The following is a 14,183-nucleotide window of genomic DNA, read 5'->3' on the forward strand; positions in this document are numbered from 1 at the left end:
CTGTGTTGAATAGAAGTGGTGAAAGAGGGCATCCCTGTCTTGTTCCAGGGATGTTCTTGTTTTTAAAGGGAATGCTTTCCATTTTTCTCCATTTAGAATCATGTTGGCCATAGGCTTAGCATAAGTAGCTTTTACCATGTTGAGGTATGTTCCTACTATCCCTATTTTTTCAAGTGTTTTGAGCATGAAGGGGTGTTGTATTTTGTCAAATGCTTTCTCTGCATCTGTTGAAATAATCTTATGATTCTTAATTTTAAGTCTATTGGTGTGATGAATTACATTTATTAATTTCTGGATGGTGAACCAACCTTGCATCCCTGGAATGAACCCTACTTGATTATGGTGCACTCTTTTCTTAATATGTTTTTGTATGCAATTTGCCAGAATTTTGTTAAGAATTTTTTGTGTCTATGTTCATCAGAGAGATCGGTCTGAAGTTTTGTTTCCTTGATGCGACTTTGTCTGGTTTTGGTATCAGGGTCATATTAGCTTCATAGCATGAGTTTGGTAGGATTCCCTCCTTTTCTATTTCCTGGAACACTTTGAGGAGTATTGGTATAAGTTCTTCTTTGAAGGTCTTGTAGAACTCAGCTGAGAATCCATTTGGTCCTGGGCTTTTCTTAGTTGGTAGGCTTTTGATGGCTTCTTCTACTTCTTTGCTTGAAATTGATCTGTTTAAATTGTGTATGTCCTCCTGATTCAGTTTGGGAGGATCATATGTCTCTAGAAATTTGTCGATTTCTTCAAGATTTTCTATTTTGTTGGACTATAGATTTTTGAAATAGCTTCTAATTATGTTTTGTATTTCAGTGGTGTCTGTAGTGATATTTTCTTTTTCATCATGAATTTTAGTAATTTGAGTTTTCTCTCTTCTTCTCTTCATTAGTGTAGCTAAGGGATTATCAATTTTGTTTACTTTTTCAAAGAACCCACTTTTTTTTTCAATTTTTTGAATTGTTTCTTGTTTCAAGTTCATTGATTTCAGCTCTGATTTTAATTATTTCCTGTCTCTACTACTTTTTGTGTTGTTCTGTTCTTATTTTTCTAGGGCTTTGAGGTGTATGGTTAGGTCATTTATTTGTTGACTTTTTATTCTTTTATTGAATGCTCTCCATGCAATGAATTTTCCTATTAGTACTGCTTTTATAGTGTCCAGATATTTTGATATGTTTTACTGTTCTTCTTCTTTACCTCTAAGAAGTTTTTATATTTTTAAAATTTTATTTGGTCTAATTACTTGTACATGACAATAGAATGCATTTATACATTTGCTAGATCACACTCTAAGAATTTTTTTTATCTCCTCTCTGATGCCTTCTGCTCTCCATGCATAATTCCATGGTATATTATTTAGTCACCAGGTATTGGAGTAGTTTCTGTTTTTTATTTGATCATTGATTTCTAATTTCATTCCATTATGATCTGGTTGAATACAAGGTAATATCTCTATTTTTTTGTGTTTACTAATATGATCTGTTTTAGAGAAGGATCCACGTGCTGCTGAGGAAAAAGTGTATTTGCTCATTGATGGATGGAATATTTTATGTATGTCTATTAAGCTATTCAGTGTAAATTATTCATTGTATTATTGAGTTCTATCATTTCCTCATTCAGTTTGTTTGGAAGATCTATCCAGTGGTGAGAGAGGTTTGTTAAAGTCACCTAGTATTATTGTGTTGTGGTCTACTTGATTCCTGAAATTGAGAAGGGTTGTTTGATATACATTGATGCTCCATTGTTTGGGGCATAAATATTTATGATTGTTATGTCTTGTTGATTTATGCTTCCCTTAAACAGTATAAAATGTTCTTCCTTATCCCTTCTGACTAACTTTGACTCAAAGTCCACTTTATCTGATATAAGGATGGAAACCCCTGCTTTTTTACTGGTCCATGTGTGTAATATGTTTTTTCCCATCCTTTTACCTGTAGTCTGTGGATGTCTTTTTCTGTGAGATGATTCTCTTGAAGGCAGCATATTGTTGAGTCTTTTTTTAAATGTAACCTGCCAGTCTATGACTTTTGATTATTGAGTTTAGGGCACTAACATTCAGTGTTATTATAGAGATTTGATTTGTATTCTTGGTCATTTTGACTTATTTTTCATTTTTAATTTGACTTGGTTTCTCCTTTGATTGGCTTTTCCTTTAGAGTAGTTCCTTCTTTTGCTGATTTACACTGTTGTTTTTCATTTCCCCCTCATGGAATATTTGGCTGAGAATGTTCTGTAATGCAGGCTTTCTATTTGTAAATTCTTTTCGATTTTGTTTATCATGGAAGGTTTTTATTTTGTCATCATATCTGAAGATTAGTTTTGCTGGGTTTAAGATTCTTGGTTGGCATCCATGTTCTGTCAGAGCTTAAAATATGTTGTTGCATCCCTCCCAGATGTTAGGGTTCTGGGCTGAGAAATCTGCTGATATCTGTACTGGTTTCCCCCTGTATGTAATCTGATCTTTTCTCTCACAACCTTTAAAATTCTGTTTATATTGTATGTTGGACATTTTCATTATAATGTGCTTTGTGGATCTGTTGTAATTTTGTACATTTGGTGTCCTGTAAACCTGTTGTATTTGATTTTACATTTCATTCTTCAGGTTTGGTAAATTTTCTGATTTTATTTCATTGAATAGATTTTTCATTCCTTTGTTTTTATCTCTGTGCCTTCCTCAGTCTCAATAATTCTTAAATTTGGTCTTTTCATGTTAATCTATAATTCCTGGAGGTTCTGTTCATGATTTCTTACCGTCTTCTCTGTTTAGTCAACTTTATTTTCAAATTAAATATTTTGTCTTCATTGTCTGAGGTTCTGTCTTACAAGTGATCTCATCCATTGGTGATGCTTTCTGTTGAGTTTTTAATTTGGTTTGTTGTTTCCTTCATTTCAAGGATTTGTTTGTGTGTGTGTTTTTTTTTTTTTCAGAATCTCTATCTCTTTATTGAAATGATCTTTGCTTCCTGCATTTTCTCTTTTAACTGTTTATTGGAGTGATCGTTCCTTGTCTTCATTTGCTCTCTTATTTCATCCTTTTTGCAGATCATTTTAATTATGTACTTTCTGAATTCCTTTTCTGACATTTCTTCTACCATGCTGTCATTGAATTTGATTAATATAGCATCTTGGTTTGTTTGGGGCACTTTCTTTCCTTGTTTTTTCATGTTGTTCCTGTATCTTCCCCTCTAGCAGTGTGGATCTGAGGCATTACAGTGTCCCCCGTATAGGTTCATAGTGTCCCTGTAAGTTTCTAATACCTCATCTGACAGTGATCTTCTAGTCCTGGCAGGTGTCTCAGGATGTGAACTACCCCATCTAAAGATGGTGGCTTCATCTTTAGGGATAAGCCATGATGGCTGCACAGGCTTCCCAATGCGTTGGTAGGTGGGGAGCAGTACTGTGGGTGCTGAGTCCTGAAGTTCCTGTGGGGAGGGGGCTGGGCTCTCACTGAAGCTCCCAGTGGGGCGGGGACAATCACATTTCTTCAGAAAGAATGTTCAGTGGCAACGTTGAATTTCTACTTAGGACCCTGGAAAAAAAAATAAGCAATGGTCTGGCAAAGAGTCTATAACCAATCTCACACCTATGTTGACCTTTAGCATATGGAACAAATGATTGAAGAATATCATATTTGTCTAATACAGGTGTCACCAGTGAGATGACTTTCTCTTGGCATCATCCAGGCTTTAGTGCTGCTGTGGACCTCTAGCCAGTGTTGATACATTGACATCATGTTGTTCTAGTGGTACTTCTGATACAAACAGTAGACAAACATGTTTATGTTAGAGTTCCTTTCAGAATTGTGGAATTAGACCAGTATCTTTTCATCTCACCTCTCTTTACTGGGCCCCACAATATTAAATGCAGACTTCCCAGGAATTACATTTTATTCATTTAGCAAATATTCACCATGTACTTACATAATTCTGAGAAGTTGCATTGAAGTGGACAAATTGTTATAATAGGGCACCTATTATAACACCTATTATAACCTATTCTCTGGAGTAAGAGAAATGAATAGTAAAATATGTGACATAGTGGTAAGCACTATGAAGAAATATAAGGCAAGTGATGGTGTTAGGAACAGCACATATATTTGGGGGAGGTGATTCCATCTTACATGGGAAGTTCAGGAGTTGGTGAGCATCTGACATTTGAACATCAACTTAAGATGAGGTGGCATGTCTGGAGGATCTCTGGAGAGAACGATCTAGTTTCTAGTTAAAAGAACAGAACGTGTGAGCACTTAAGGAGCAAGGATGTGTGCTGTGTTCTAGTTATAGCAGGAACTGAGCAAACAAGAGCTGAGGTGAAGATAGTAATGGGGTCAAGTTGTATAGGGGCTTGTAGGTTATTATTAGGACTTGCTTTTTCCTTGAGTGATGTAAGAAGCCATTGGAATGATGCGGTTTGGGTGTTTTTAGCTTTCCTCTAACTTCATTTGACCCTTCAGGTTTTCCTTTTCTGCTTCCATACATACTAGTGTCCTCCAGAGGGCCTGGAATCCTTTCCACTTCAAGTGCTTGATGGAAAAAGTCTCCACTTATCCCTGCTTCTTCACACAGGTCTTTCTCCATTCCCACCCTTGAGGCCACCCCTTCTCTGTGACCCTTAAAGCAGCCAACTTCATGCTGCCACATCCCATGTAACCTTTCTGCTTCTGAAGTAGCTCTAAGCTGCTGAGAAAATCCCTTCCTCCTGGGGGCTCCAGCTGTCCTGTTCCTCTGCACCATTCCCCTTCTTTTGCTGACATCTAGTTGCCTTCTGGTTATTCTCCAACATTAATTGAAGACATTTGTCACCTGGATCTTCCCATTACACAAAGAATTGCTGGCACCAACTACAGGGAAATCCCAGGCTGCAGTTTTATTCCCTAACCCCACAGGTCCTTGATCTCAGTTTTTGCAACACTTTTCTTTTGCTTTAATTCAGCCAGCCATGTTCACAGCCATAGCTTGGACCTTATTTTTCTTCAGGGATCATCTATCTCTTTGAAGTTTCAAACTCTAAACAGTGTGGAATAAGGTGGGATGTGAGTAAATTTAAACATTTAAACAGTATGTAGGGTAGTTTCCAACCTAATGTCTGTCTTTCCATCTTCTCATCCTCCCAATACAACTCCATGTCCCCTAGGGCGAGCACAGGCTCTCGACCCTGAGACCTAGAAGGATGGGCCTTGGGTCTTGGGTGCCCTGGGGCTTTAGGACCAGAGGGAGTCAAGGACTAAGTACAGTGCATGCATAATGAAGCCAGACACAATTGTTCAAATCCCATTTCTTCCTTCCTCATTGCACAACACTGGGCAGGCTCTTAGCTTTTCTGAGCCTTACCTATGAAAAAGTGTAACTCAGGACTGTTTGAGGAATAAATAACTTAATGCACATGAAATGCTTGGTACAGTGCTTACCTATAAAGGGAAACCTGTTAGAGTCTGACTTTCTTCGTGAGGAGGTAAGGTTCTAAAGGATATTGTTGTTCCATGGAGTGGTCTCAGATATATCCTTCTTGTTTCAAGTAGGAACTTAGATTTATTAAAAGCTAATAATCTTGTATTGCTACACAGTGAAGGGACCTATCTTGGCCTTTCTCTGCATCCATACCTCTGGCCTCCCAAGGCCAACCAGGATAGGGCTGGGCCAGGAGGAAGACAGTGGGAACTTTTGGAAGACTCCTGAGACCGTAGTCATTCTGCTATTGCTTGAGTTGATTGGACAAGGAATATGCAGGTACCTGTTCTTCTTTTTCTTTTTCTTTTTTTTGCATATACATAACTTATTCTGAAGTGTAGCACCAAAGAAGTTACTTAAGAATCATTTAGAATGTTACATCCTTTTATTTTCACTTGTTTATCAGGATAAGAGAAGGAAAGAATAGTGCCTCTTATGGCAGCATGCCAGGTTTCTTTATGAGGCTGGGCAGGACGAGTTGCTGCCTTTCTCACCCACCTCATGTCCTTTCTACAGTTCTCTACTCTATGTTTTATTTTGTTGTCCTCTGACCAGGTATCCAGGTGAGGGACACCAATGCCAATGGGGTGAAGGGTGAGCATAATTCAGAAGCCTTGCAGAAAGACAGAGATCCAAAATACAAGAAATGCCTTTGGATAACTTTTTTTTTCTTTTAAATTTTGGGCTACAAAATTAAATGCAATTGGGAAAATAACTATTGAAACCTAAGACATATAGCATAGTTTATACAGGAAAGTGCAGAAAGCAAAGGAAACCCCAAAAGAGCTTTAAAAAAATCTAGCTTGAGACATATTTTATGAAAGTTAGAGAAAACAAACTGGTTATGAAAGTGAATGCATATTATTTTAAAATTTTATTTAGAAGATGTTGAAAATAGACATTCCTCTTTTTTGTTGTTGTTGTTGTGCTGGGAATTGAACCCAGGGTCTCCTGCATGTGAGGCAAGCACTCTACCAACTGAGCTATATCTCTGCCTGAAAAAGGTACTCCTAAACCAAAATAATTTAAAAGTAAAAATGATGAAGCAAATCATTCCATGATCTAGCAGTTTTACTTCTGGATACATTCAAGTACAGTGGTTACTATAAAGAATGTATACTTGAACATTCCATATAATCCCCAAATAGAAACTGTCCAAAGTACTGTGGTAAGTAGAATGGATAAGAAGGAAATTGTAAAATACACAGATGATGGAATATTGTATGACAATGAAAATTAATGTTTTACCCTCAATAATCATGTTTTGCATGACCCTCACATTCAGAAAATGAACAAAAGAGGTTTTCCATGAATGAGCACTCACTGTATGATTCCATTTTTATAAAGGGAAAAACAGAACCAGTAAAACCATTCTCCTGGTTGGAAGCCAGGGCAGGGTTTCTCTGGAGAAGCATCGACTAGAAGGGAACATGATGGGAATGGGGATGAGTTGGTGGGACTTTGGCGATGCTCAGGTTTTGATCTCTATCAGATCATACAGGCTATCCACTTGACTCGTGTACCTTTCTTTAAATATACTGCATTTTAGTACAAAGTTTAAAAAGTAGTGAGACTGTACCAAAATAAATATTAAAAAGGGTTAGGAATGTAGCTCAGTGATAAAATGTCCCTGGGTTTAATCCCCAATACTGGAAAAAAATTAAAAATAAAAAGAGGGAAAAATTATCAGAAATACTGGGTAACTACTAGAAAATACTTAGAGCCTTCTAATTACTGCTGAGACTTTAGACTTAAATTAAAAAAAGCATTTTTTTCATAATGTAACTATGTCATAATAAAGCATACTGTTACAAAACCTTACAATGTACATACATATACACACACAGGTTAAATTTTTGTTGATGTAGTGTTAACCCCAGAAGAAGTCCTCACATTCCAAAAGCAAGAGTTGTTCACACCTTGTGACATTCTGAAACTACTTTGTGATAAAGTAAATATTATTAATATTTAAACCCCTGGAATACCTCTTAAATAACTGACCAGTGATTTAATCAACACTATGATGATGGAATATAATCTTTTCATAAAGCAAAAGTGAGAAAAATAAATACATTGTGTAGAAACAATGAGAAGTTCCTAGTCTTAAACACTTTTATTATATGAAAAAACATTAAAATAAGTTAATTACAATTCAATTTGATTAAAAGAGTATGAATTAATCCTAAGGAAATCAGAAGGAAGGTAGTAATAAGAGTAAACACAGCAAAGAAAATAATTAGAAAAGAAAAAGGAAGTCAGAGCTAGTGAAAAAGTGCAAGTACTTAACTCTTTGAAAGGACAGAAGTAACAACACAGCCTAGATAGAAAGGAAAGATTATTAGTTTTTCCAGTTCAGTGGTTTGATTTTTCAAACTTCTAAGAAATCTTTTTTTGGAGCTAGGAGTTAGAGTCCTGGGTGTTACCTGCTTTTGCCAAGTGCTTGTGTGTAGTCATTTGACCTTGGCCAACCCACTTTATTTTGTTGAGTGAGTGAATGAACCAGTGAATGATTGCTTGCATGCATTGATGCCTTGGCTCTCTCAGAGGGGAGCATAGGATTTAAATGAGATACTGCATGAAGTTCTTAGCATGGGACCTGATAAGTAATGAACTTTCAGATAACAGTGTTATCATTACCAATGTTTTGTAGATTCTGATGTGTGTGTGTGTGCGTATATATATATATATATTTTTTTTTTTTTTTTTTTTCAGGATATCCTGATCCAGAAAAATTTTCCTGGCCAAAATATCTGGAAACTACCCAAACTAATGCAGTCCCTGCCAAAGTTTTTAGAATGGTAAGTTCTGTATAGGTGTATACTCTTACCTTTAAACAAAATTCTGTTGAATCCTGCAGCAGTTTAAAATTATTCTAGGTTTTTCTTTATAAAGCCTAGTGATATTTTTATAATCAATTTGCTTTGCTTTTTTTAGTTAAGAATACAAAGTAAGTGAAGTAAGCAAACAGGGTCCTTGCTATCTTTCCTGTATGCCAGTGCAGGTGACGATTTTCTCTTTGGAAGGAGCACAGTGGAGCGCACCAGTGGCTCTGCTGACACCCTCAGCTGTGGGGGAGGCCAGGAAGCTCCAGGGTCTTGAGCTCGCTGCACCAGTACTCTGAACTCTTCCATGCTCCTTCCTCAGGGACTGTTTGAATGGCAGTGGTACTGTAACCAAATAGGAACAATGTCATCTTTGTGCAGTTTCAGCCATTTTGAAAGAAACGTTTCTTTTAGTATTTTTTTAGAGTGTTGATTTTTATAGTTCAAGTTTATACTATTGTACTTATTCCAGGGTTGAATGAGTATAGATTAACTTGTAAAAGTAAGTGCATAGATAGAAATAGTATAATCAGAAATATTTATGTTCCAAACCGTTTTCAAATTGTTCCTTTCCAATTCTAATTGTGGACTTCAGGCTCCTCAACTTGTCTTTAATCATAATTTTATGTATTGGGTTTATTCATGTGATTTCATTTCCTGGCGTTTTCTAGGGATTAAAATGGGGTTGAAACAAAAATGTTCTTTCATTAAAAAAAAAAATATTGGTTGTAATAGGCTGGATTTACTTGTGGAAGTGTAATATGAAGGAGGCCATAGCTAAAGTCCTGCAGAAGATTTTATGAATTGTAGAATTTAGAATAGCAACAATACTTAGCTACTGGTAGTGTTTCTCTCTTGCTTTCTTTCAAATCTTTGTTTATTTTTTGAACAGGAAAACTATAAGAAAATGAGGAAACGATTTCACTAAAAAGGCAACTTTTAGTCTCTCTCACAGGGTTGTTGTGGATTCTGCTCAAGAATGTATCTTTGACATCAGTAAGGCTAAACAATTACTTTTCTTGTTCAGAACAGTGACCTTGGGGAGAACAGATTTGTAGAAATCAGTGAACTAATTATACTCAGTATACTCCATTTATTTTTTTTAAATATATTTTCACTTGTCAATGGACCCTTATTTTATTTATTTTTGTGGTGCTGAGAATCGAACCCAGTGCCTCACACATGCTAGGCAAGTGCTCTACTACTGAGCTACAACCCCAGCTCAGTATACTGCATTTACTAGATGTAATTATGCATTTTAGAAAGGAAATATGCTTCCAAAAAAGCTGGAGAGAAACATACCAGATACTGGAGAAGATTTGACTATTTATTAGTCACGTGTCAGTAGAAGATTTTTTTCTTACTGCCGTTTCTAGACTTAAGGAGTTCAATACACTTTCATTTCCAATAAAGTCAGTTGAACACTTTTATGTGTAATAGCATTCAAAGGGAAACTTTCTACTAATCTCTAAAAACTGTCAGAGTTGTCTTGTGGTTCTGTGGCAGGGTGAGGTTACTGGGAATCTGACCTTTGGTGTTTAACCACTAAGGCACATCCCCAGCCCTTTTGATTTTTTAATTTTGAGATAGAGTCTCACTAAGTTACTTATGGCCTCACAAATTTGCTGAGACTGGTCTTGAACTTGTAGTCCTCTGGCCTCAGCTTACCAAGCTGCTGAGATTACAGGCACCTTGCCCAGTGTGACTCTGACTTTTGATTGTTGAAATTCCTTAGTTTGAATGATTTGGTATGTCCCAGTATCTTTCCCCTTCTGTTTTCTTCATTGCCTATGTTCGTGTCATCACGGACTCTTGGTTTCTGGCATTTTAAGACTTGAAAGAAATTTCAACTCAGTTCAACTCTCTAATGTTACCAGATGAAGTGACAAAAGCTTAGTTATGACTTTAAATTATATCATGGTATGATTTTTAAAATATTTAACAGTTGAAATTATGTAACTGTTATCTAAGAATATTTTAAAGTTTAGATTTATAAGGAATCGTGTTTATCTTTTTGTATTATTTGTTAAAGAATTTTGCCTTCTGGCCATATAGTCCCAAACTTGATAGGGAGAATAGACAATAATATCTAATGTATAAAACTAATCTCAGAAAAGAAGAAAAAAATAAGCTGATATGTAAACAGTAATAAGATACCTACTAAATGGGCAAAATAACTTAACAGACAATTCAAAAAGAAGAAATGCAATTGACCACAAATATATGAAAAAATGTTCAGTGTCCTTAGCAGTCAGGGAAATGCAAATCAAAACTATATTGAGTTTTCATCTTACTCCAGTCAGAACTGCATAATTTATCAAGAATACAAATAATAATAAGTGCTGGGGAGGATGTGGGGGAAAAAGCACACTCATCCATTTTTGGTGGTTCTGTGAATTAATACAACCACTCTGGAAAGCAATATGGAGATTCCTCTAGACACTAAGAATGGAACCACTATATGACCCAGCTACCCACTCCTCAGTTTTATCCAAAGGAACTACAATTATTATAGTGATACAGGTACTTTAATGTTTATAGCAGCACAGTTCACAAAAGCCAAGTTATGGAACCAGCCCAGATGCCTATCAGTAGATGAATGGACAAAGTAAATGTGGTACATATACACAATGGAGTTTTACTCTGCCATTAAGAAGAATTAAATTACGGCATTTGCTGGTACATGGATAGAACTGGAGAACATCATGCTAAGTGAAATAAGCCAGACTCAGAAAGCCAAGGGTCAAATGTTTTCTCCGTATGTGGAAACTATATCAAAATAAGGAAAAAAATGGTGGTGTGGGGGTGTGAATCACATGAAAACAGAGAAAACAGTGGAGTAGAAGGGGCTTGAGGGAGAGGAAGGTAGGATGGGAAATGGGAGAAACAGTGGAATGAAACTGACCAAACAGTCCTATGTATGTATATGCAGATACCACAGTGAATTTGACCTTATGTGTATCTATAAAGCACTAATTTAAAAAAATACTACAAATAACTAGAAAGACCAGTAAAGTAGAGGAAAGGGACAAGGGATGTGAAGAGGGGAGGGTAAGAAGAAGTATTTGGGACTGAATTAATGCATATTATATTCCATGTTTGCATAATTATGTTGAAATGTGTAATTTATGTGTAATTATAATGCACTAATTAAAAAGAGATCCTTTTGAACTTTGCTATGGCCATTAATGAATTTATAATTTAATCTATCTTTGTCTCTTTAGCTACAGTTTAAGCGGCCCAAAATTCTTTCACAGGTTTTTGTGAAACTGGTTAAAAAATCTGCATGAAATTCCATGTGTTCTAGAAACTAAATGCCAGTTGTGTTAAAGATCTGCTGGTTAAAACTGAAGTCATTGCATTTTAGTAGAAAATTAATAGAAAATCTGAATTGCTGAATTTTCCATAACTTGTTGCACTTGTAATGTTTCAGAGGTTGCCTCATGGTTTTCTGCCAAATATGAAACTTGAAGTTGTGGATAAACGAAACCCTAGGTTAATTCGTGTTGCTACAATTATAGAAGTTGATGACCAAAGAGTAAAGGTACACATTTTAAATTATTATGTTGGTCCTTTTTCCATATTTCTTCTGTTTCACCCATCCTGCCTTCCCTTTATCTTCCTCAATTTTTAATTCTCCTGCATGATAATTTTATGGGGAGAAAAATCAATTTGGATCTGACCTTGAAGATTGACTGTGGCCAAGATGTAATTTGGACTAATAGGATTCCTAAGACAGGAGGCAGTGGAACCTGCATGAGGATAGCTGCAGAGCTCTGATTTCTTGGTGCAGGAGGAAAACAAAGCTGTGTCTGGCTTCTATCCATTCACTTGTCTTTGAGTGAAAAAATGTCCAGCTTCTCTGTATGTGGAGTGGGAAATGTAGAGATAAGACTTCACTGACTTGGAAAGGAATTCCAGTACATTTCTGTTTGAATTTACTGCTTAGACTTTCACTGTTAGTTTTCCTTTATTAAAATTTTAGCTTCTTTTTGTTGGCATTGCCTGAGATTTCTTGAAATTGTTATGAAACACCTTGAAACAATGATCTTTGTTTTCTGCTCTTCTTTAGTCACCCTAGCTAAAGGAAGTAGATTTTGAATTAAAGACTTGATTAACAGATTTCCATACTGTCCTTTTTGATAACATTTTAAATATAAACATCTTCAAAATGAAATTTTCCTAAAATGAAAGCTTTTTATCTTTTTTATACAGAGAACTGAAAGCATCTGTGCAACTCATTAACCCTTCTACAGCATATAACAGTTCAAAAACAAATTTTTACCCAGACATGGTTTACTTTCATAATAACAAAAAGCTTGAAGTCAATTAATTTTAATAGGTATTATATTGAAAGATGTATTTCTTTGATGTATATATTGATATAATTCAATTTATACTAGATAATCAGTACAGACATTTTGGCCAACTTTAAAGGTAAGCGTCTGACTTGACTGTAGATTATGAATTGCACAAACTGATAATATCCTTTATTATTCTAACAAGTAAAAATAATCATTGTATTCAGAAATTATAGACATTTTCTTCCATAATACCTTATTATTAATATTTTAAATTTAATGTTAAGCATATTGCTTAGGTTCTTAATTTGAGTTTTTTATTGTTTACTTTTATGGTAATTACTTTGGAAATGACTTTGGATATGATAATTGCCTTGTAAATTCTGTCATATTTTGTCATTAACTTTCATTTAAACATTATTGCCTTTCTAGGAAAAGCTCAATTTTAACAGCACATTAAATCTTACCTTGATGTTTAATTGACAGAAAATTTTCTCGTTATTCATAAGATACATACTGTAGAATCCAGTTGATCATTTGTCATCAGTTTAGTATGTGAACAAATTGGACTAATCTATCACCTTTAAATATCATTTAAAAAACTTTAACTCCCGAAGTGAATTTCTTATTCTCACATACCATCTCAGCTTTGCTCTTTTAAAGTCTTTAAGCATTTACCTGATCCTTCCAAAGAAATATTTCATATGTCTTTTTCTTATTCTTTTTCTTTATGGTAATTGCTTTGTTCATTATTGGAAGAAAAAGAGTTGAAAGGTAATCTGGTACTTCTGAAAGGATCAACCTTGATAGTTTTCTCTGTCGTTATGGGAAAACCAGAAATTCCTGAGGATTTTAGGGCTAAATTCAAACACAGTTTGGCAAGTGGCACTCAGTACCCTGTGAAATGGTGCTTTCCAAAATTTTTTTTCTAGTTAGCATTTAGTCTGCCAGACATATATCAGCCTTGAACTGGTCATCAGTGTCTTGGGGCTTGTGGGTTGCTTGAGGCCTAGAACACAGCCCTCCTCTGCAGCCCATTTCTGCAGATCCTGTCCTGGGCCCTCTGCTGACCATCATCCTCACCCAGTCAGTCCCACAGTTAGATAAACACTTGTCTTGCTCCATGAGGTAGAAGGGAGTAGGCTGCCCAAGGGCTGGCCATCTTGGGATGTAGAGAACAGTGAGGTGATAGCTTAAGATTCCAGTCATTAGTTCCTGTGGAAATAGGACTTCGAAGGTGAGGATCAGGTTTTTCTCTGAATCCTTGTGTAAGGAGATTGAGGCAGTGAATGAGGCTTTCTTTGCTTTTCAGAAAGCATCTGAAGCTTTCTGATCTCCTTTTTGCCCAGCAAAATGCTCTATTCCTCAATTAATGTGTTGATCACATAATTCTGTAATTTTCTAAAATCGACATCCTTAAAAGATTGTTTTTGTTCCTGGCATATAATAGATGCTTAGTATTTGTGATAATGAACAAAGGGGTGAGTGAGTGAAGAAGTGGATGCATCAAATGGCATTTGGCATTTGAACAATTATTTGAATATAGATAAACTAAGTGTGTTGGTAATAAAGTACCTTCCCTCTTTCTTAATTCCTTTTTTAATTACTCTTCTTTTGGA

The 14,183-nt window shown here is 35.7% G+C and overlaps 1 protein-coding gene across 9 annotated transcripts in view; it reads left to right on the forward strand.

Moving 5' to 3' along the window:
- Window positions 1-14,183, forward strand: part of L3mbtl4 (L3MBTL histone methyl-lysine binding protein 4) — a 520,509-nt gene that overhangs the window by 230,472 nt on the left and 275,854 nt on the right. For all 9 annotated transcript variants that reach the window (XM_047526991.1, XM_047526997.1, XM_047526990.1 and 6 more), the window contains 2 exons: window positions 8,154-8,239; window positions 11,697-11,807. In XM_047526991.1, coding sequence (XP_047382947.1) covers window positions 8,154-8,239; window positions 11,697-11,807 — 197 coding nt within the window. The remainder of the gene's footprint in view (window positions 1-8,153; window positions 8,240-11,696; window positions 11,808-14,183) is intronic.

This window comes from Sciurus carolinensis, chromosome 15 (genome assembly GCF_902686445.1).
Source record: "Sciurus carolinensis chromosome 15, mSciCar1.2, whole genome shotgun sequence".
Taxonomy (NCBI): domain Eukaryota; kingdom Metazoa; phylum Chordata; class Mammalia; order Rodentia; family Sciuridae; genus Sciurus; species Sciurus carolinensis.